The 24,366-nt window shown below is 39.3% G+C and overlaps 1 protein-coding gene across 2 annotated transcripts in view; it reads left to right on the plus strand.

Annotated features, from left to right (window-relative positions):
• The window catches only part of DYNC2H1 (dynein cytoplasmic 2 heavy chain 1), a 413,953-nt gene that overhangs the window by 157,196 nt on the left and 232,391 nt on the right, over positions 1-24,366 (plus strand). For both annotated transcript variants that reach the window (XM_064288850.1, XM_064288851.1), the window contains exon 70: positions 18,825-18,914. In XM_064288850.1, the coding sequence (XP_064144920.1) occupies positions 18,825-18,914 (90 nt within the window). The remainder of the gene's footprint in view (positions 1-18,824; positions 18,915-24,366) is intronic.

Consider the following 24,366-nt stretch of genomic DNA (forward strand, 5'->3'; position numbering starts at 1 on the left):
GCAGTGGTTAGATGGTGTGATGGTATGTCAGCTTGGCTGGACCATGATTCTCAGTGTTTTGGCAGCCATGTGATGTTGTGGTCACTTCTCTGTTAAGACTTGATCTCTGATCACCCCCAGGATTGGATCTGCTGTGAGTAGCCACTTGGTTGAAGGGGAGTTTCCTTGGGCCTGCGGCCTGCATTGAGTGTGGGTGGACATTCTGGCAGGGCTTGGCGGCTGTTGCTCGTTCTGGATCCTACAGCCGCCTCCTGTTCATCTGACCTCCAGTTCTTGGGACTTGAGCTAGTGGCTTACCTGTGGTCTTACCTGCCTATCTTAGGAATCATTGATCTTCACAGCCTGTGAGCAGGCCTGCTCTTTGACCTTCTAGTCTTGGGTTTGCCAGCCCCTGCGGCTATGTGAATCAGGAGAAGCCTGTGTGCAGGAGAAGTTTGGGACGTTATAGCTTCTACAACTGCATGAGCCATCTCCTTGATATAAATCCCTCTCTCTCTATATGCATATATTTATTTACACATTGATACATACGTACATACAAACATATGCTTTACTGGTTTTACTTCTCTAGAGAACCCAGCCTAAGACGTTTGGTACTGCGAGTGGTTCTAGAGAATGGAAATTGTAAGGATGAATTTTCTAAATTGATGCCCAAGTCTGGTTAGTCTTAAAGATGTTGATGATTCTGGTTCCAGAAGTAAAGATGGCACTACTAATCCATGGTGTGAGGTGGCAATTCAAGTACACAAAATATTATCACTAGTAGATCAGGTATTGGTAAAAGGCGAGACTACAGTTTTGTCATAATGAGAAGTATAAGGAAGCTGGCTGGTCGGTCCTACTTTCGCTAGATAAAGTGCTGAAAGAAAGACATGAACTCAGGACTTCAGAGTCAAAGCTCAAGCGCCACATAAATGACCCGAAAGTTTCCAACTTTGCCTTGAAAGAAAGCCTTATTTCTTGTAGTATCAGAGCTGATATTGCTGAAAAATTGTAAGAATGGCTGAATTACAATGCCAACTCAACTACCAACCTCAAGAGGCATCTGAAGTTAAAGTGAGGGCATTGATTGAGAAGAAATGGGATCCTGAAACCTGGGATAGGGACATATGGGCAGATAACCAGGAAAGTGGAGACACTGAGCCCCTAAATTCCATTGACCCACTCCTGCCAACAGAACCATTAGCCCCTCCACTCCCATCTAATGAGATTAACTCAGCTGCATCTAAAGTGCCATTGTCTGAGTCATTGCCTGGGACATCGCCTGAGGCAGATGCTTTACAAGACAATTCTGAATGTTCTCAAAACATTGCCCCACCAATATTGTCTTCTAGACATATAACTAAGCTCAAGTCCCAGTGAGTCCCAAAAGATGAAGTACAAAGTGTAACCCAGGACTAGGTATGCTACACTCTGAAAGAACTGCTTGACTTTTGTAATATGTACATTCAGAAACCTGGAGAATATGTATGGGAATGGCTGTTAAGGGTGTGGAATAATGGTGCAAGGAACATAAAGATGGATCAGTGTGAGTTTATTGATATGGGGCCACTAAGCACAGATTCTTCATTCAGTGTTTCAGTTTGAGAAATTAGGAAAGGATCTAATCGTTTATTTGGTTGGGTTGCTGAAACATGGATTACATGGTGGCCTACGCTAAACAAAGTTAAAAGTGCCAGACCTGCCTTGGTATACTGTAGAAGAAGGAATCCAAAGGCTTAGGGAAATTGGCATGCTAGAGTGGATTTATCAGGGTAGGCCCACAGACCCACAGATGGAATGCCCAGAAGACACACTTTTTACCACAATGGTGATGAAAAAATTTATGAAGGGGGCCCCAGCATCCTTGAAGACTGCCATGATTGCTATTTTACGTAAGTCAGATTCGATAGTGGGAACTGCCCTAACTGAATTAAGACACCTAACTACAGTGGGGTTGATTGGAATCCATGGTGGTAGGGGCCAAGTAGCTGCACTCAATCAACAAAGACGAGGTGGGCTTGGTTACCATAATGGGCAGCAGAGTCAAAGCAGTAATCAGAATATCCTGACTCATATAGACTTATGGTGTTGTCTACGTAGTCACGGTGTCTCTAGAAGTGAAATAGAAAATATACTATTTGTTTATGTGATCTGTATAAAGCAGGTGAATTCTAGGTCAAGTGAACAGCTGTCTAACTTTAATCGACAGAATACAGTCATGGCCCCTCAATCAATTCTCAGACTTTAGAGAGCTTACAGACCCACAATCCCTGACTCAAGGGAAGGCTGGGTCCCTTGAGATCTCTAATATACTGCCAAAAACTTATACTGTTAATGTTTCTCCCAGCCTTCCCCAAAGGGATCTACGGCCTTTATGAGAGTGTGTGCATTGGGGAAAAGTACATAATCAGACTTTTCAGGGATTACTGGACACCGACTCTGAACTGACACTAATTTCAGGAGATCCAAGATGTCACTGTGGCCCAACAGTCAGAGTGGGGGCGTATGGAAGTCAGTTTATTAATGGAGTGTTAGCTCATGTCCATCTCATTGTAGGTCCAGTGGGTCCCTGAACCCATCCTATAGTGATTTCCCAAGTTCCAGAATGCATAATTTGAATAGATATACTCAGCAACTGGCAGAACGCCCACATTGGACCCACAACAAATGGAGAAAGGGTTAGTATCATAGGAAGAGCCAAGTGGAAGCCATTAGAACTGCCCCTATGTAGGAAAATAGCAAACCAAAAGCAATACTGCATTCCTGGAAAGATTGCAGAGATTACTGCCACCATCAAGGACTTGAAGGATGCAGGCGTGGTGATTCCCACCACATCCCTATTCAACTTGCCTGTGTGGCTTGTGCAGAAAACAGGTGTATCTTGAGAATGACAGTGGATTATCGAAACTTAACTAGGTGGTGACTCCAATTGAAGCTGCTGTTTCAGATAGTCTCATTGCATGAGCAAAGAAATACATCTCCTGTTCCCCGGTATGCAGCTGTTGATCTGGCTAATGCCTTTTCCTCCATACCTGCTCAGAAGGACTATCAGAAGCAGTTTGCCTTTAGCTGGCAAGGCCAGCAATACAACTTTAGTTGCCTACCTCACTCAGTGCTACATCAGCTCTCTAGCCCTGTTTCATAATTTATTCAGCTGGGACCTTGATTGCCTTTCACTTCCATAAGACATTACACTGGTCAATTACATTCATGACATTATGCTGATTTAACCTAGTAAGGAAGAAGTGTCAATGACTCTGGACTTACTGGTAAAAGATTTGTGTGCTAGAGGGTGAGAAATTAATCTATTACAATTCAGGCACCTTCCACCTCAGTGAAATTTCTAAGGGTCCAGTGGTGTGGTCATGTTGAGATATTCCTTCTAAAGTGAAGGAAAATTTATTGCATGTGGCTCTGCCCACAACTAAAAAGGAGACACAGTGCCTTGTGGGCCTCTTTGGATTTTTTTTTTTTTTTTTTAATTGAGCTTCAGGTGAACGTTTACAAATCAAGTCAGCCTGTCACATATAAGTTTATATACACCTTACTCCATACTCCCACTTGCTCTCCCCCTAATGAGTCAGCCCTTCCAGTCTCTCCTTTCGTGACAATTTTGCCAGCTTCCAACCCTCTTTACCTTCCCATCCCCCCTCCAGACAGGAGATGCCAACACAGTCTCAAGTGTCCACCTGATACAAGTAGCTCACTCTTCATCAGCATCTCTCTCCTACCCACTGTCCAATCCCTTCCATGTCTGATGAGTTGTCTTCGGGGATGGTTCCTGTCCTGGGCCAACAGAAGGTTTGGGGACCATGACCGCCGGGATTCCACTAGTCTCAGTCAGACCATTAAGTATGGTCTTTTTGTGAGAATTTGGGGTCTGCATCCCACTGATCTCCTGCTCCCTCAGGGGTTCTCTGTTGTGCTCCCTGTCAGGGCAGTCATTGGTTGTGGTCAGGCACCATCTAGTTCTTCTGGTCTCAGGATGATGTAGGTCTCTGGTTCATGTGGCCCTTTCTGTCTCTTGGGCTCTTAGTTATCGTGTGACCTTGGTGTTCTTCATTCTCCTTTGCTCCAGGTGGGTTGAGACCAATTCATGCATCTTAGATGGCCACTTGTTAGCATTTAAGACCCCAGATGCCACATTTCAAAGTGGGATGCAGAATGTTTTCATAATAGAATTATTTTGCCAATTGACTTAGAAGTCCCCTTAAACCATAGTCCCCAAACCCCCGCCCTTGCTCTGCTGACCTTTGAAGCATTCAGTTTATCCTGGAAACTTCTTTGCTTTTGGTCCAGTCCAGTTGAGCTGACCTTCCATGTATTGAGTATTGTCCTTCCCTTCACCTAAAGTAGTTCTTATCTACTCACTAATCAGTAAAAAACCCTCTCCCACCCTCCCTCCCTCCCCCCCTCGTAACCACAAAAGTATGTGTTCTTCTCAGTTTATACTATTTCTCAAGATCTTATAATAGTGGTCTTATACAATATTTGTCCTTTTGCCTCTGACTAATTTTGCTCAGCATAATGCCTTCCAGGTTCCTCCATGTTATGAAATGTTTCACAGATTCGTCACTGTTCTTTATCGATGCGTAGGATTCCATTGTGTGAATATACCACAATTTATCTACCCATTCATCCGTTGCTGGACACCTTGGTTGCTTCCAGCTTTTTGCTATTGTAAACAGAGCTGCAATAAACATGGGTGTGCATATATCTGTTCATGTGAAGGCTCTTATTTCTCTAGGGTATATTCCGAGGAGTGGGATTTCTGGGTTGTAAAAAAAAAAAAAAAATTTTTTTTTTTTTATGGTAGTTCTATTTCTAACTGTTTAAGATAATGCCAGATAGATTTCCAAAGTGGTTGTACCATTTTCCATTCCCACCAGCAGTGTATAAGAGTTCCAGTCTCTCCACAGCCTCTCCAACATTTATTATTTTGTGTTTTTTGGATTAATGCCAGCCTTGTTGGAGTGAGATGGAATCTCATCATAGTTTTAATTTGCATTTCTCTAATGGCTAATGATCGTGAGCATTTTCTCATGTATCTGTTAGCTGCCTGAATATCTTCTTTAGTGAAGTGTGTGTTCATATCCTTTGCCCACTTCTTGGTTGGGTTGTTTGTCTTTTTGTGGTTGAGTTTTGACAGAATCATATAGATTTTAGAGATCAGGCGCTGGTCAGAGATGTCATAGCTGAAAATTCTTTCCCAGTCTGTAGGTGGTCTTTTTACTCTTTTGGTGAAGTCTTTGGATGAGCATAGGTGTTTGGTTTTTAGGAGCTCCCAGTTATCTGGTTTCTCTTCTTCATTTTTGGTAGTGTTTTGTATTCTGTTTATGCCTTGTATTAGGGCTCCTAACGTTGTCCATATATTTTCTTCCATTATCTTTATCGTTTTAGTCTTTATGTTTAGGTCTTTGATCCACTTGGAGTTAGTTTTTGTGCATGGTATGAGGTATGGGTCCTGTTTCATTTTTTTGCAAATGGATATCCAGTTATGCCAGCACCATTTGTTGAAAAGACTATCTTTTCCCCAATTAACTGACACTGGGCCTTTGTCAAATATCAGCTGCTCATATATGGATGGATTTATATCTGGGTTCTCAATTCTGTTCCATTGGTCTATGTGCCTGTTGTTGTACCAGTACTAGGCTGTTTTGACTACTGGGGCTGTATAATAGGTTCTGAAATCAGGTAGAGTGAAGCCTCCCACTTTCTTCTTTTTCAGTAATGTTTTACTTATCTGAGGCTGCTTTCCCTGCCATAGGAAGTTGGTGATTTGTTTCTCCATCACGTTAAAAAATGACATTGGAATTTGGATCGGAAGCGCATTTTATGTATAGACGGCTTTTGGTAGAATAGACATTTTTACTATGTTAAGTCTTCCTATCCATGAGCAAGGTATGTTTTTCCACTTAAGTAGGTCCTTTTTAGTTTCTTGTAGTAGTACTTTGTAGTTTTCTTTGTATAGGTCTTTTACATCTTTGGTAAGATTTATTCCTAAGTTGTTTTTTTTTTATCTTCTTGGGGGTTACTCTGAATGGTATTGATTTGGTTCTTTCCTCTTTGGTGTTCTTTTTGTTGATGTAGAGGAATCCAAGTGATTTTTGTATGTTTATCTTATAACCTGAGACTCTGCCAAACTCTTACTATTAGTTTCAGTAGTTTTCTGGAGGATTCCTTAGGGCTTTCTGTGTATAAGGTCATGTCATCTGCAAATAGAGATAATTTTACTTCCTCCTTGCCAATCCGGATGCCCTTTAGTTCTTTGTCTAGCCTAATTGCTCTGGCTAGGACCTCTAGCACAATGTTGAATAAGAGCGGTGATAAAGGGCATCCTTGTCTGGTTCCCATTCTCAAGGGAAATGTTTTCAGACTCTCTCCATTTAGAGTGTTGTTGGCTGTTGGCTTTGTATAGATGCCCTTTATTATGTCGAGGAATTTTCCTTCAATTCCTATTTTGGTGAGAGTTTTTATCATAAATGGGTGTTGGACTTTGTCAAATGCCTTTTCTGCAACAATTGATAAGATCATGTGGTTTTTGTCTTTTGTTTTATTTATGTGGTGGATTACATTAATGGTTTTTCTAATATTAAAGCAGCCTTGCATACCTGGTATAAATCCCACTTGGTCATGGTGGATTATTTTTTTGATATGTTGTTGAATTCTATTGGCTAGAATTTTCTTGAGGATTTTTGCATCTATGTTCATGAGGGATATAGGTCTGTAATTTTCTTTTTTTGTGGTGTCTTTACCTGGTTTGGTATCAGGGAGATGGTGGCTTCATAGAATGAGTCAGGTAGTATTCCATCATTTTCTATGCTTTGAAATACCTTTAGTAGTAGTGGTGTTAACTCTTCTCTGAAAGTTTGGTAGAACTCTGCAGTAAAGCCATCTGGGCCAAGGCTTTTTTTTGGGGGGAGTTTTTTGATTACCGTTCCCATCTCTTTTTTTGTTATGGGTCTATTTAGTTGTTCTACTTCTGTTTGTGTTAGTTTAGGTAGGTAGTGTTTTTCCAGGAATTCATCCATTTCTTGTAGGTTTGCAAATTTGTTAGAGTACAATTTTTCGTAATAACCTGATATGATTGTTTTAATTTCAGTTGGGTCTGTTGTGATGTGGCCCATCTCATTTCTTATTCGGGTTATTTGTTTCCTTTTCTGTATTTCTTTAGTCAGTCTGGCCAGTGGTTCATCAATTTTGTTCATTTTTTCAAAGAACCAGCTTTTGGCTTTGTTAATTCTTTCAATTGTTTTTCTGTTCTCTAATTCATTTAGTTCAGCTCTCATTTTTATTATTTGTTTTCTTCTGGTGCCTGATAGATTCTTTTGTTGCTCGCTTTCTAGTTGTTCAAGTTGTAGGGACAGTTCTCTGGTTTTGGCTCTTTCTTCTTTTTGTATGTGTGCATTTATTGATATAAATTGGTCTCTGAGCACTGCTTTTGCTGTGTCCCAGAGGTTTTGATAGGAAGTATTTTCATTCTCGTTGCATTCTGTGGATTTCTTTATTCCCTCCTTAATGTCTTCTATAACCCAGTCTTTTTTCAGCAGGGTATTGTTCAGTTTCCAAGTATTTGATTTCTTTTCCCTAATTTTTCTGTTACTGATTTCCACTTTTATGGCCTTGTGGTCTGAGAAGATGCTTTGTAATATTTCGATGTTTTGGACTCTGCAAAGGTTTGTTTTATGAGCTAATATGTGGTCTATTCTAGAGAATGTTCCATGTGCGCTAGAAAAAAAAGTATACTTTGTATACTTTGCAGCAGTTGGGTGGAGAGTTCTGTATAAGTCAATGAGGTCAAGTTGGTTGATTGTAGTAATTAGGTCTTCTGTGTCTCTATTGAGCTTCTTATTGGATGTCCTGTCCTTCTCCGAAAGTGGTGTGTTGAAGTCTCCTACTCTTATTGTGGAGGTGTCTATCTCACTTTTCAGTTCTGTTAAAATTTGTTTTATGTATCTTGCAGCCCTATCATTGGGTGAATATAAATGTTTAGTATGGTTATATCTTCCTGGTCAATTGTCCCTTTAATCATTATGTAGTGTCCTTCTTTATCCTTTGTGATGGATTTAACTTTAAGGTCTATTTTGTCAGAAATTAATATTGCTACTCCTGCTCTTTTTTGCTTATTGTTTGCTTGATATATTTTTTTCCATCCTTTGAGTTTTAGTTTGTTTGTGTCTCTAAGTCTAAGGTGTGTCTCTTGTAGGCAACATATAGACGGATCGTGTTTCTTTATCCAGTCTGAGACTCTCTGTCTCTTTATTGGTGCGTTTAGTCCATTTACATTCAGCGTAATTATAGATAAGTATGTGTTTAGTGTTGTCGTTGTGATGCCTTTTTATGTGTGTTGTTGACAATTTCAGTTTTCCACTTTTTTGTGCTGAGCCTTTTTCTTTGTAAATTGTGTGTTCCTCATTTTCATAATGTTTGACTTTATGTTTGCTGAGTCGTTACATTTTTCTTGGTTTTTATTTTGAGTTATGGAGTTGTTATACCTCTTTGTGGTTACCTTAATATTAACCCCTATTTTTCTAAGTAAAAACCTAACTTGTATTGTCCTATATCGCCTTGTATCCCTCTCCATATGGCAGTTCTATGCCATCTGTATTTAGTCCCTCTTTTTGATTATTCTGATCTTTTACATATCGACTTCAGTGATTCCCTGTTTTGAGCGTTTTTTTTTTTTTTTTTTAATTTTAATTTGTTTTTGTGATTTCCCTATTTGAGTTGATATCAGGATGCTCTGTTCTGTGACCTTGTGTTGTGCTGCTATCTGATATTATTGGTTTTCTGACCAAACAATTTCCTTTAGTATTTCTTGTAGCTTTGGTTTGGTTTTTGCAAGTTCTCTAAGCTTGTGTTTATCTGTAAATATCTTAATTTCGCCTTCATATTTCAGAGAGAGTTTTGCTGGATATATGATCCTTGGCTGGCAGTTTTTCTCCTTCAGTGCTCTATATATGTCATCCCATTGCCTTCTTGCCTGCATGGTTTCTGCTGAGTAGTCTGAACTTATTCTTATTGATTCTCCCTTGAAGGAGACCTTTCTTTTCTCCCTGGCTGCTTTTAAAATTTTCTCATTATGTTTGGTTTTGGCAAGTTTGATGATAATATGTCTTGGTGTTTTTCTTTTTGAATCCGTCTTAAATGGGGTTCGATGAGCATCTTGGATAGATATCCTTTCATCTTTCATGATGTCAGGGAAGTTTTCTGCCAACAGATCTTCAACTATTCTCTCTGTGTTTTCTGTTATCCCTCCCTATTCTGGGACTCCAATCACACGCAAGTTATCTTTCTTGGTAGAGTCCCACATGATTCTTAGGGTTTCTTTATTTTTTTTAATTGTTTTATCTGATTTTTTTTGAGCTATATTGGTGTTAATTCCCTGGTCCTCCAGATTTCCCACTCTGCATTCTAATTGCTCGAGTCTGCTCCTCTGACTTCCTATTGCGTTGTCTAATTCTGTAATTTTATTGTTATTCTTTTGGATTTCTGAATGCTGTCTCTCTATGGATTCTTGCAACTTATTAATTTTTCCTCTGTGTTCTTGAATAATCTTTTTTAATTCTTCAACTGCTTTATCAGTGTGTTCCTTGGCTTTTTCTGTAGCTTGCCTTATTTCATTTCTGAGGTCACCCCTGATGTCTTGAAGCATTCTGTAAATTAGTTTTTTATATTCTGTATCTGGCAATTCCAGGATTGTATCTTCATTTGGGAGAGATTTTGATTCTTTAGTTTGGGGGGTTGTAGAAGCAGTCTTGGTCTGCTTCTTTATGTGGTTTGATATCGACTGCTATCTCTGAGCCATCACTAAGATATTGTAGTGATTTATTCTATATTTGCTCACTGAGTCTTATCTTGTTTTGTTTTCTTTCAATATACGTAGATGGGCTACTAGGTTGCGCTGTCTTGATTGTTGTAGCCCTTGACTTACTTATTACCTATTCCCAGCTGGTTTGGGCTGTTACCAGATATATATGCCTGAGTGTATTCACAATTCTTGAGTGGAATCTGATTTTGGGTCATCAAGTGTGTGATGTAGACTGTCATGTATCCACCAAAGAAGTAGTGGTGATAGTTGTGTGCACCAGATTCTAGTAGCAGCTGGGGTTCACACTCTGGGGGGGGGGGCAGGATGCTGACAGGCTTCCCGCAATTGTCAGTGAGGTAGGTGTGTCTCTATTCCTAAAGCACCTTGGTGGGTGGGCTCTGCAGCTGTACCTTCGGCCCCGAATGCAAGTACCTCTACAGATTGGTAGGTGTCACCCTTCTTAGACCCCTAAGGCAGGAGGCTAGGTGGTCTGGGGGGAGCTTCAGCCCTCAGTTCCCTGTTGTTGGTCAGTGAGGGCTCTATTGGATACAGAGATATCAGACCTGGGAAACTTGTCTTTCCAGTAAATCTGCTAAAACAGTTGCAGTCAGATCCCTATCAGAAATGCCTTTGCGTTATAATAGCCACCTTGTTCCCTGTAGGGATGAAAGCCGGAGACTGTTGATCACATATGCTTCGCTGGAGCTGGTTCTGTGTTTTTAGTCCAATTAGGGAAGGATTTTTGGTCCCTGGGTTTTTTGTGGTTGCTTCTCTTAGGCCAGAAGAATGGGTTAGGAAAAGACCAAATTAAAAAAAGGGAAAAGAAAAATCGAGGAGCAGTTCTTCCTCTGGCTTAGGAAATTCCAATGTTAATGCAGCCTCCTGTGAAGGGGAGGGGAGGATTCAGATAAACAGGAGAGAGTAGCGCCCCGGAATATAGACAAAGTTACTTATCTTGCTTGGTGATGACTGTTTTATCTGAGATTCCCGAGGTGCGCGTTGCCTGTGTGCGCTGGCTGGGTAGAGATTGCCCCCGAGGGTCAGGCCCGCATCCCGTGCTTGTGCTGTGTCAGAAGCCACAGTCAGTTCCTCCGCTGCCAGACCAAAGCCCAGCGTCAAGGTTCCCCATCTGGGACACTGCATTCTCGGCTCCAAAAACAATCGCTGCTTCCCGGTGACTTCTCCTCCTGTCAGCCGCGTCACTGCGCTGCATGTGTGCACTGGCTGGGCTTCCCCCGAGGTCAGTTCAGGGGGCTGGGGCTGTGCCCCATGTTCACACCGTCACAGGATGCCGTGCTCAGCTCCCCTGTGCCCAGTCCAAAGCCCTGTGCCAAGGTTCCCCGGCTGGGACGCCACACTCCCGGCTCCAAAACCAGTCGCTGCCTCCCGGCGACTTCTCCTCCCGCCAGCCGTGTGACCGTGCTGCCCACACGGACTGGCTGGGCCCCCTCCCAAGGTCAGTTCAGGGGGGTAGGGCTGCGCCCCGTGTTTGCGCCATCACAGGATGCCGTGTTCAGCTCCTCTGCACCCAGTCCAAAGCCCGGCGCCAAGGTTTCCTGACTGGGACGCTGGCTCCAGGCTCCGAAAACAGTCGCTGCTTCCCCGTGGTTGTTTGTTCTTGGTCTCTGTCACTCAGGTCAACTCTTTAAATCTGTGTTTGTTGGTCAGGGTTTGTAGATTGTCATGTATGTGATTGATTCACTTGTTTTTCCAAGTCTTTGTTGCAAGAGGGATCCGAGGTAGTGTCTACCTAGTCAGCCATCTTGGCCCCGCCCTATCTCTCTTTGGATTTTGAAGGGAACATATTTCTCATTTGGATGTGCTACTTCAGTGTATTTATCAAGTGCCTGAAAAAGCTGCTAGTTTTGAGTGGAGTCTGGAACAAGAAGAGGCTCTGCAATAGGTTCAGTCTGCTGTGCAAGCCACTCTGCCACTTGGGCCGTATGACCTAGCTGATCTAATGGTACTTGAAGTGTCTGTGGCAAATAGAAATGCTGTATGGAGTCTTTGGCAGGTACCTATTGGTGAATCACATTGCAGACCCTTCGGAGTTTGGAGCAAAGCCCTGCCATCCTCTGCAGATAACTGTTCTTTTGAGAAACAGCTTTCAGCTTGCTACTGGCCTTAGTAGGGACTGAATGCTTAACCGTGGGACAGCAAGTCACTATACAGCCTGAGCTGCCCATCATGAACTGGGTATTGTCTGACCCCCAGATTCATAAAATTGGACGTGCACAGCAGCACTCTGTCATTAAATGGAAGGGGTGCATATGAGATCCGGCCTGAGCAGGACCTGAAGGCACGTGTAAGTTGCGTGAGGAAGTGTCCCAAATGCCCATGATCTACACTCCTGTCATACTACGTTTCATCTCCTAGTCTGCACCTGTGGCCTCGTGGGGAGTTCCTTATGATCAGTTGACTGGTGAAGAGAAAACTCGTGCCTAGTTTACAGATGGTTCTGGGTGATATACAGGCACCGTTTGAAAGTAGACAGCAGCAGCACTACAGCCCCTTTCTGGCACCTTCCTGAAGGGTAGTGGTGCAGGGAAATCCTCCCAATGGGCAGAACTTCAAGCTGTGCACCTGGTTTTTCACTTTGCTTGGAAGAAGAAATGGCCAGATATGTGATTTTATATTGATTCATGGGCTGTGGCCAATGGTTTATCTGAATGGTCAGGGACTTGGAAGAAACATGATTGGAAAATTGGAGACAAGAACTTATGGAGAAGTGTGTGTATAAATCTCTCTGAATGGGCCAGAGAAGTGAAGATATTTGTGTCTCATGTGAATGCTCATCAAAGGGTGACCTCAGCAGAGGAGGATGTTAACAATCAAGTGGATAGGATGACGCGTTCTGTGGAAACCAGTTATCGTCTCTCACCAGTTACTCCTGTCGTTGCTCGATGGGCTCCTGAACAAAGTGGCCATGCTGGCAGGGGCGGAGGTTATGCATGGGCCTTGTAATATGCACTTCCACTCACCAGGCCAACTTGGCTACAGCCACTGGCGAGTGCCCAATCTGCTAGCAGCAGAGACCAACACTGAGTCCCCATTATGGCACTTTCCCTCGAGGTGATCAGCCAGGAACCTGGTGGCGAATTGATTGTTTGACCACTTCCATCATGGAAAGGGCAGTGTTTTGTTCTTACTGCAATAGACAGTTACTCTGGATATGGATTTGCCTTCCCTGCACACAATGTTTCTGCCAAAACTACCATCCGTGGACTCACAGAATGCCTTATCCACCCTCATGGTATCCCACCTTGGATCAAGGGACTCACTTCACAGCAGATGAAGTGTGGCAGTGGACCCATGCTCGTGAAGTTCACTGGTTTTATCATGTTTCCCATCATCTTGTTGCAGCTGGCCTGATAGAACAGTGGAATGACCTTCTAAAGATACAATTACAATGCCAGCTAGGTGACAGGAACAGCATTCTCCAGGAGGCTGTATGTGCTCGAAACTCGCATCCAGTATATGATGCTGTATCTTCCCTAACCAGGATTCATGGGTCCAGGAATCAAGGAATGGAAATGGGAGCTATTACCCCTAGTGACCCACTTGTAAGATTTTTACTTCCTGTCCCCATTACCTTATGCCCTGCAGGTCTAGACGTCTTAATTCCAAAGGGAGGAATGCTCCTGCCTGGAGACACATCACTGGTTACGTTGAACTGGAAGCTAAGAATGCCACCTGGCCACTTTGGGCTCCTTATGCCTCTGGATCAACAGGCAAAGAAGGGAGTTACCTTTCTGGCTGCTGTGATTGGTCCTGATTACAAGAGGAAATGGGATTAATACTGTATACTAGATGTAAAGAAGAATTTGTCTGGAATGCAGGAGATCCCTTAGGGCATCTCTTAGTACTACAATGCCCTGTGATTAAAGTCAACGGAAAACTACAGCAACCCAATTCGGGCATGACTACTAATGGCCCAGACCCTTCAGCAATGAAGGTTTGAGTCACCCCACCAGGCAAAGAACCACTACCAGCTGAGGTGCTTGCTGAGGGCAAAAGGAATACTGAATGAAGAAGGTTAAATAAATAAATCCAGTTACAGCCATGTGATCAGTTGCAGAAATGAGGACTATAATTGTTATGAGTGTTTCTGCTTCGTATGTGTGCATCAAATATTTGTGTTTTCTTAACTTGTAAAATATAAGACGTAAGCAAGGCTAGTGCATTTTTGGTTTTATGTGTGTTCATTGTATCATGTTAGGTGCAGGTATGACTTTATAATTGTCTTTATTCAGAGATTATATATGATTTAAGGAGATGTGTAGAGGTCCCAGGTTGACAAGGGGTGAATTGTGATGATTAAGATCGTGTGTCAACTTGGCTGGGCCATGATTCTCAGTGTTTTGGCAGTCGTGTGATGTTGTGGTCACTTCCTTATTGAGATATGATATGTGATCACCCCCAGGATGGGATCTCCTGTGAGTAGCCAGTCAGTTGAAGGGGAGTTTCCTTGGGTGTGTGGCCTGCATCAAGTGTGGGCAGATGTGCTGGCAGGGCTTGAGGGCTTTTGCTCGTTCTGAATCGTGGAGCTGGTTCTTGTTCGTGTGACCCCCAGTTCTTGGGACTTGAGCTAGCAGCTTACCTGCAGTCTTGCCTGCCTGTCTAGGGAATCATCGATCTTCATAGCCTGTGAACAACAGGCATGCCCCCTGACCTGTTGATCTTGGGTTCATCAGCCCCTGCGGCTATGTGAATCAGGAGAAATCTCTATCCTGACCCAGGGACATGGGGCATTATAGCCACTACAAATGCGTGAGCCCTTTCCTTGATGTAAGCCTCTCTCTCCATATATATTTATTCGCTTTACTGATTTTGCTTCTCTAGAGAACCTAAGACAGAGGGAATGCCTTTGTAGTTTTGATTTGCATCTTTCTGATGGCTATTGAGGAGCCCTGGTGGCACAGTGGTTAAGAGCTGTGGCTGCTAACCAAGTAATCAGCAGTTCAAATTCACCAGCAGCTCCTTAGAAATCCTATGGGGCAGTTCTGCTCTGTCCTATAGAGTCACTATGAGTTGGAATTGACTAGATGGCAACAGTTTTGGTTTTAATGGCTAATGGTTGCAAACATCTTTTCATAAGCTTGTTGGCCACCTGAATGTCTGCTTTGGTGAAGTGTCTGTTCATGTCTTTGCCCATTTTTTAGTTGTGTTGTTTGAGTTGTTGAAGTTATATATATATATTTTAGAGATTACAGCCTTATCAGATATATGATTCCCAAAGATTTTTTCCCAATCTCTAGGTTCTTCTTGTACTCTTTTGGTGAATTTTTTTTGATGAGCAAAGTATTTAATTTTTAGGAGGTCCCAGTTACTTGTCTTCTGTTGCTTGTGCATTTGTAGTAGGTCTCATAGTTTTGTCCCTGTGTTATCTTTCAGGAACTTTATAGTTTTGGCTTTAGCATTTAGGTCTTTGATTCATTTTTCTTAGTTTTTGCATATGGTGGTAGGTAAGGATCCCGTTTTATTTTTCTTCAAACAAACATCCAGTTTTGCCAGCACCATTTGTAAAACATCCATTTGTTTATGCATATGAATTCTGTAGAGAATTTGGCCAAAGTACAGCAAGGATGGCTTGCCTCTGCTCCACATGCCTCATACCTCGTCTCAGGCTCGTTTTTGCATGGCTGGTGCCTGGGTTGGGAAGACTTGGTAACTAAGATGACTGACTTGTCTTCCTCACAGCATGACAGACTCAGGGCATTTGGACTTCTTGCATTACAGCTTAAGACACCACCGTCATGTATTCCAGTGAATAGGCAGAAGCCCACTCACTGTTTATAACTCAGCTGTGAAAGTCATCCAGTGCCACTTGTATTCTGTTGATTGACGCAGTCTCAAGCCTGCCTAGATTCAAGGGGAGAGGACACAGACTTCACCTCTTGAGGGAAAGAGTATCAAAGAATTTGGGGACTATGTTTTACAACGGCTACAGATTTTTCTTTCTCTTTTTCCAGTGTTTCACTTCTCCGTTTATTTTCATAGTTAAATTCCTAGAGGTGGATAGTTGGGGAAGGAAAATGTCAAAAAGCCTTTTGACAAATATTGTCTAGTTACTCTTTGGAAATACATACCACTGGTGTATTAAACTGATGCAGTCAACGTGTCTTTTTCTATCTATACTTTAACTTATAGTAAAAAATAACTAATAATGGATGTAATAAATCTTTTAATCTTTATCTTACCAGTTTATTGAAAATATTTTATTGAATTTGCACGTGTTTTGATCATTTTTAAGATAAACAGTCATTAGGAGTCCTTGTGGAGCCCTGGTGATGCAGCAGTTAAAGCACTTGACTCCTAACCAAAAGATCACCAGTTTGAACCCACCAGCCCCTCGCTGGAGAAAGATGTATCAGTCTGCCTCTGTAAGGACTTACAGCCTCAGTAACCTTCGGGGGCAGTTCTACTCTGTCCTATCAAGTCACTGTGAGTCGGAATTGACTCAACAGCAGTGGGTGAGAGGAGAGTTTGACATTTGTATTTCTTTAGTTTTTTTTTTTTTTTTTTTTACTTGCTTTGCCCATTTTTATGTTGTGGTGTTAATATTTAAAAAATTGAATTGTAAGACATCTTTATATCTTAAAGATATTAAACTCTTATCATGTGTAGCAAGTATTTTCTATATTTATCTGCCTTTGTACTTTATTTCAAAAACATCTTTGTAAAACCAAATTTATCCAAATTATTCTTAATGGCTTTTAATTTGGGTATAATAATATAGGTGCTTCTTTTTATTAATTTTTTTAGTGTGATTAATTTATCCTTTCTGTTAAATTAGAGAGCAAAACTGCATATTCAAGTAGGTTTACTTAAATCTGTTTTTCTGAGGAAGGATTATTATTCATTCAGTAAATATTTATTGCAGACTGACTGTGTGCCAGGCATTGTTCTAGGTGCTTGGGATAGATAGCAGAGAAGACAGAAAAAACAAAAACTCATTTCACAAATGAGTTATATTAGAAAACCTTTGTTTGCTTGTAATTAATGATTCGATTTTTATTGGTTTCTTTTCCACCAAAGTTGTTCTTGCAGTGAAATTTGAAATAGAGTGGTTCCTAATGAAGAGCTTGGACTTTGAGGGCGGGTTTTCTGAAATCAGTCTGTTCAGTCATGGTGGACAGTATAAGCTTTTTTCCTATGTGTAATTGTCCTTAGCAGCCCTGGTGGTGCAGTAGTTAAGAGCTTGGCTGCTAACCAAAAGGTCGACAGTTCGACTCCACCAGCCACTCCTTGAAAACCCTATGGAACAGTTCTACTCTGTCCTGTAGGATCTGTCTGAGTTGGAATTGACTCGACGGCAACAGGTTTGGTTTTTGGTTTATATTTGTCCTTTAGACAAACACTAGATTTCAACAGGGGAAAAAAAAGGCTGAAGGAATAATTGTGTTCTGTTCCTTATTTTCTTAAGAGTATTTTGAAATTAAAATGTGTTAAATTAAGTCAAATCATTTATAATATTGTGTTAGTAAAAGCATTTTTACAAAAAACAAAACAGAGAATGGTGTAAAGTCTGTGAGAACTGGTTCATGAGATATGATTGATGATATATTTGATTGACTGGGTCAGTGGATAAAACTAAAGAGTCATTTATCTGTATCTTTTTTTGTGTTAAAAATTTCCCATGTATTACTTAGAAAGTACATGGTGAGACATTCATATTTAATTCCTTTTTTCTTTTAGTCAAAAATGCACATGTTAAAAAAAAGTCATTTCCTCTGTAAAGTGTGATTTGAGAACTGATACACAGGTAAAAGCACTAACTGAAGTTGGTAAGGACATTGTTTTTTTACTCTTTAGAAAAGCTAATCTCAGTAAAAGTAGTCCTATGATAGAATGGCCATTGAATAGCATTCACCTTCGTGTGTGTGTGAACTTGTGTGTATATGTTTGTGCATTTGAATTTACTTTAAAAATAACAGAAAACTTGCTTTTCAGTGTTTTGAAAATACGCTGGATCATGGAATTACTGCATACTATCTTTTTTTTTTATCTTATAAAAGAGTGATTTTAGTGGACCGCTTTTTTTTTATTCTCAGTTTCAGATGTGATCTTTGATAATACAATAGTAAAGTGAAAAGGAGTGTTTGCCATCTGAACTATGAATGATGAGCTTCCTTGGTGAAAACATGTTACTAACAAGGGTTAGATGCATGGTTTCGATACATCTAAGTGCCAGTTCGTAATGTCTTGCGCCGGTTTCACTGCTGCTTCTGGATATATTTCTCTAAACCATTAAATTATGTTATTAGGTTAGTTTTCTTTTGTCAGTTATAATCACAAGGAAGCAAGTAAATTTAGTCTAAATATTTGACTAGAATTGAATTTCTGATGTATGTATTTTCCAAATGCGCCCTGAAGTGAGATGTAAAACTCATCTCACACTTAGGGAAAAGGCCACCCTTTACAACTTCTCCCTTCCCCATTCCTACCTCACACGAATTTTTCATTGATCAAAGGAAATAGGCATTAATGATACCTTATCAAATCATGACTTTCTCTTCATCCATTTTACAGTAGAAGTACAAAAGCAGGTCAAAAACTAAAGTTTTTTGTCCTTACTTAAGTTCTCAGATTGAGGATGACAAAATTCTTTGTAGAATGGTTCTGTTCATAATGGTTTAAGGCTGGATTGATAATATGATACATTAATCTATATGGCTTTAACCCAGATTAATGCAGAACATATTTTTAATGCTAGCAGGCATGAAACTGATATGGTCAACTTCAGTTCATATTGTATTATTAGAAACTGATTGCAGCTTTCATTTATTGAAAGCTTTAATTCCATTCGTTAAAGAAAAATACAATTTTTTTTTTTTTTTTTTGTATAACGTTAGTGTACACATTTAATGCACTTACCTGCTTCGTCCTTTGAGTTCGATGGACAAAGATTCTTGTTCTAGAATCAGCTTTGATCCTGGAGGAACAATGTATAAGAGTGATTAAAATAGGATACCTTTTAAATGTTTATCCATTTCCTAATAGTTTTTAATTTTCATATTGTAATTTACAGGATTCTGAAAATACAGAACAGAGGAACCGGTCTCTTATCAACTCATTAAAACATATGGTATATGAATACATATGCCGTTGTCTATTTAAGGTAAGAAATGTTATATTATCAAGTATAAAATACTCGCTGCTCCTTGATTTAATATAGTATTTACAGTTAAATTTATATGACTTTGACCTACTGGAAGGGTATTGAAATTGGCATTTCTGATATAGTCCCAGAAAAATATTCATTACTAACAAGGATAAACACAGCATTTGTGGGTGTAAAGGGGAGAAAAGTGGTAAGGAAGGAAGGGACCACAATACTGGGATAGCAGTTGTAGCACTCGGAACTACAGTAGATGACGTAGCTCACCATCTTGCCCGAGTTTCTCAGCCTCAGCACTACTGGCATTTTGAGCCACATAATTCTTTGTTCTGGGGAGTTGTTCTGTGCATTGCAAGATGTTTAGCAGAGTTATTGGCTTCTGCCCCTCTTCCCTACACGCCCCCAGTTGTGAAAACCAAAAATCTCTTCAAATATTGTCAAATATTCCCTGGTTGAGGGGGCAAAATCCTCACTGTTCCCAGCATTAGGAAGTAAACTTACGCCTGATCCTGAATTGTGAGAGAAATGTGTCATAGCAGTCTTCATATTATAAGGGTCCCAGAGGAATACAATGATGTTTATTTTAGAAATATTTGAATATTATAGAAAACACGGATGCTTTTCATTTAGATTTTTTTTATTTTTTAAATATCCATCTTTGGGGATAGATTAGACAATGTTAATAAAGAGCTTTGTAAGGCAATTAACTAAGTGAGAAAAATAGTTATATGGGCCAGTTATATAGGCTTTCAAGAAAATCTTGAAAAATTCATAGTTAATGTATTCTTTAGAATGGGATAGTAATTTTTATTACAGTGATTTTCTTGAGGACCTTCACTTAAGTCAGAGAATAAATCCTTCAGAATACCTTTCAGCACTTTGACAAGGGATGTCATTGGTAGTTCAAATAGTTACAATTGAGAATTTCTGCAGAATTACTTTAACAAGAACTGTGGGGTTATACTTTGTTTTAATGGTCTCGTAGTAACTATGACTCTAAAAAGTACCTGTTTGGTTCTCAGTTTTAACTTGTGTTAGTGTTAAATGAGTAATTGTAAGTAACTGATCTCAAAGCCTATTTTGTCGATGTTACACATGTAAACTGTTATAATCCTAGAGTATTAGGATGACCTACATAGTGGCAGAATTTTATCAGTTATCGATCTCCTGTCACTAACATTCGTATAATGCTTTATCTCGTGTAACAATACATTGAGATAATTTTTTTTTTTTTTATTACACAAATTTTAAAAATCTTCTCAAATAGAGTTCCAAACTTTATGGAACTACATAGAAAAATCCTTAAAAATTCATTTCACCCTCTTCTGCAACTCTTACTGCTTCACTAGAGTGAACCCTTTCACAGGTTTATTTGTTCCCTGTAATCCTTTTCTTCTGTCTTTATAAACATATGCACAAAATACATAGATGTAATATTTTTATTTTCCTTGCTATATGTATTGTCCTGTAACTTCCCTTTTCTTGCGGTGTGTCTTGGAGATCTCTCTTGTGAGTGTAACTGTGTTAACCTCATTATGCCATAATACTATACAATTAAATGTAGTATATAAAATTATATACTACTTTATTTACTACTCTATTGGTAGATATTAGATTATATTTCTTGCTACTAGAAGTAAATCTGTAGTGAATATTCTGTGCAGTACACTCATCTTTATATACACGTGTATTTCTATTCAGTAGATTTCTGGATTGAAGTATAATTACTGGTTTGAGAATATGCACACTTAAAATTTTGTTAAATACTGCCACATTGGCTTCTGAAAAGGTTTTTACCAGTTAATATCCCTGACCACAGAGTATGATAGTACCTGTTTCCTTGCATTCCTATCAACCCAATATATTATTAATTTTCTTAAATTTTACCAAGCTGGTGGTTTACAAATGGTATCTTACTCTTTTGTGCCTGTCTTTATTGTTTTTAAAGTTGCTTATTTGTCCCTTTCTTCCATAACTTGCTGTAGATGTCTGTTTTCTTGGTATTTCAAAGGATAAGCTTTTACTTTATAGAACAGGCCTACATTATTATAATCATTTTTATATTTCATTTTTTAATCATCTTTGGGTTTTTCCTATTTACATTTCTAGATTATTAAATTTGTGTGATCATTTTATGTAGTTTTAATCCTTTTTATTTTCTAGGTAATAAAATTACTGTAATTTTTATTTTGGCCAATCTTCTAATAATACGTTTAATGCTTTTTTATCCTTTCTGAAACATTTACATTAAAATAGACTATTTATAAAAATGATGTGGCATTACAGTTTTTTTCTGTTGAGCTGGCACCAAATTCTTTTTGAAAGTGAATATGTTATAAATACTATTCTTTAAAAAACATTTTAAGTTAAAGTTAAGATAATATAAATTTCCTTCTTCATTCAAAAAATTAGTAGCTTTTTTTAAAATTAGGAGTTTCTTTCTTGTTTCTAACTTATAAAGCTTTATCTCAGTTTATATGTTCTTATTTCCAGTACATGCAGTACTGATGGTGTTTAAATCCTCATATGTCATATATTTTATGATATAATTAGAGAAAGATATAATAAATATTCAGTACCCAGATAGTTTAACTCATCAGTGAACTGTAGTGAGAGTTACCTCTTTGCAGTCACTTTACTTTTTACAAACGTACTTAGGCTAGCCTAAAGACAGCAGTTTGTCGCTCTAGGAGAGAGGTTGAGAGGCTTAGCTGTCCTTAACATTTGAGGACCCAGTTGGAATTTTTCACGGCCTTTCTTGAGTAATACTTTCCTATTGTGAACAGTAGTAAATCATTAAAAAAATTGCTTTGGTTTACAGTTCTTAAGACATGTTTTTAGTTGATGGTGGAATATCCATTTTGTGTGTGAATAATATTAAACTCATGCAGCATGAATTCATTATACTAGAGAGTTTCACTGGTGAATACGAGTTCAGGAAGCACATTAATCATAAAGTAATGAGGTGTGTTTCTGAAGATTTAGCACTACAACCTTTCTTAGGATGGTACCGATTTCATGTTTTAGTGAAAGCTTTTTGAGTTTTTAGCAATCAGCATAACAGGAAAACTGCCTGCCAGAGTTTCTCTCATGCTGATTTTGCTGTTGTGTTGGTAACAGCATTAAGGCAACAATAGATCCTTGAAATAGAGACTAGAGTTATTAGTATTCACATCACACTGAACTGAAAGTAAGTTGACCTGGGAAAGAAAAATGATTGACTTGTTTTGTAACAGAAAATTTAGACTTTAATAAACTAAGCCAAATGTCCAGTGATTTCGGTTTAGATTGTTAGTTTATATCATTCTTTTTTTTCTACTAGAAATCAAATGTTTTTATTTCAGTAACCTAATTATTTTAGAAAATTATATTATAAGGAGCATATTTGGTTTCCCAAAACTTAGGATTATAATAAAACTACGTACATGTTAGTACCTTTGCATATTATTTCTTCATCCCAGCTTATCATTTGGGATAGCTAGTGTTAAAAATAATCAAAACTCAAAGAAATTGAAACATAAGAGTTATTGTAAGCAGCTATTATCTATTCATATAGTGTATCCATTTTGAGTCTAAAAATAAAAGCAAATGGCTTGAAGTAAGCTAGTTACAATATGGCTTGTAAAGAGAAGAGGAGGGAAAAGAATAGAGAGCAACCATTGGCTAATCTTAACATGATTGATTGAACCCTGCCCTCTCCCTTTTACTGAGATAAACTGATATCTGATGACCAGGTGGTCTCTGGCCTAAAACCGAAAAAAAACCAAACCCGTTGCCATGGAGTCGATTCTGACTCATAGTGACCCTATAGGTCAGAGTAGAACTGCCCCATAGAGTTTCCAAGGAGTGCCTGGTGGATTTGAACTGCAGACCTTTTGGTTAGCAGCTGTGGCACTTAACCACTACTCCACCAGGGTTTCCACCTAAATCTGGCCCTCCACCCACTTGTAACCATGGAACCTTTTAAAATTGAAATTAAGTAAGCCTAGACTCTTTTTCATTAAATCACAAGGTCATGGTTTTGTTATTGACTGCTCTCTGAGCAGGAAAGAAAAGCTGATTAACAACTTTGGGTGGAACAAAACAGCTGCAGACAGGATTGATTTGGGGTCAGTAGTTTTTAGGTCCCTGGATAAGAAAACCCTCTTGAAATAAAATATCTATTTTGAGTAACTTCTTTTTATTGTTATTCCACACTAGTAATAGAACAAAATACTAAAAGTTGTCAGAGTTTAGTTTACACTGTGGGTGAACGTATGGAAAAGGGTTGGAGAGAGGGTTGGAACAGCATACCTTCTTCTTGGTAGTATTATCTCAAACAAATCTGAAATACTATAGGAACAATGTCTGGTTGGGTATGAAGAGAGGTTTTTTTCATGCAAATTTCTTGTAAGTTTGTTACCAGAAGCAGGTCCAGTTGGTGCAGCTTCCAGCCGATCAAGGCTGATCAAGGCGCACCGAGGTGGGGAGAGAGGAAGAGTGTTTACTGCAGGTGCACAAACAAGGGGCATGGAGAACGTTTCTTAAATTCGGTTCCCTGAACAAAGGGAGCAGAGCCTTTTATACTGTCTCTCACAAGGAGCTATGTACAAACATCATGGACTACGCAGGTTGTCATGGTGCGCAGGTGCAGTAAAACAAATTACTTTTTTTTTCTTTACAATGTATAGAAAATGGCAAGTAAGTCCCACCCTGGGTGGAGATTTTACTGTTATAATGAGACTTAGGTTACTTTAGGACACTTTTGAGGCTAACAGACTGGCTTTGACTGGGGGTTAAGGCAGAAACTGAGTTACAGGCAGTGCTCAGGGTCTTGATGACAGAGGACAGGAGAAGCAAGATGTTTGTGGTCTCGTTTGATAGTGGCTGAGCAGTTGCTGGTGGCGCTTGCTATCAAGTTTATGCCTATGCAGCTTACCGTGCCCCCTCGTAAGTGAATTTTCTGGTTGATTGCATAAAATTCAGATGGTTGTTACATTTTAAAATAAAATGTTAATAACATCTCATTATTGTGTTTGTCTTCTAAATCATTTAACTTAGATTCTGGTATTTTTTCTATCAGATTTTTTTTTTTTTTTGTATTTAAAAAACTAGAAGTTCTCTGTTTGGGTGTTTAGAAATTATATAACCTGAGGCCATTAAAATGAATCTGGATAATTTAGATAATTTTCTTGTGATTAGGTAACTTTGGAGCTTTTAGTATTATAGCTAATTCTTTGCATTTTCTGGAAGTACAGTTGAACGTGCCTAGAATTGTTCTTCCTTGTGTATGAATTAGCTTCAAGCATGAATGTGAGTGCTTGAGTTATATGCCATATTAACTTCTTTGAGATTAAAACAAGACTTTTCTTCAAAGGTAACATCTACTTTATACTCTTCGTTGAACATATTTGAAAGCAGTGAATACTGTTGAGTAAAAAGAAAGGGAACAAATTACTTATACTTCCCACTG

This window comes from Loxodonta africana, chromosome 7, assembly GCF_030014295.1.
Source record: "Loxodonta africana isolate mLoxAfr1 chromosome 7, mLoxAfr1.hap2, whole genome shotgun sequence".
Taxonomy (NCBI): Eukaryota; Metazoa; Chordata; class Mammalia; order Proboscidea; family Elephantidae; genus Loxodonta; species Loxodonta africana.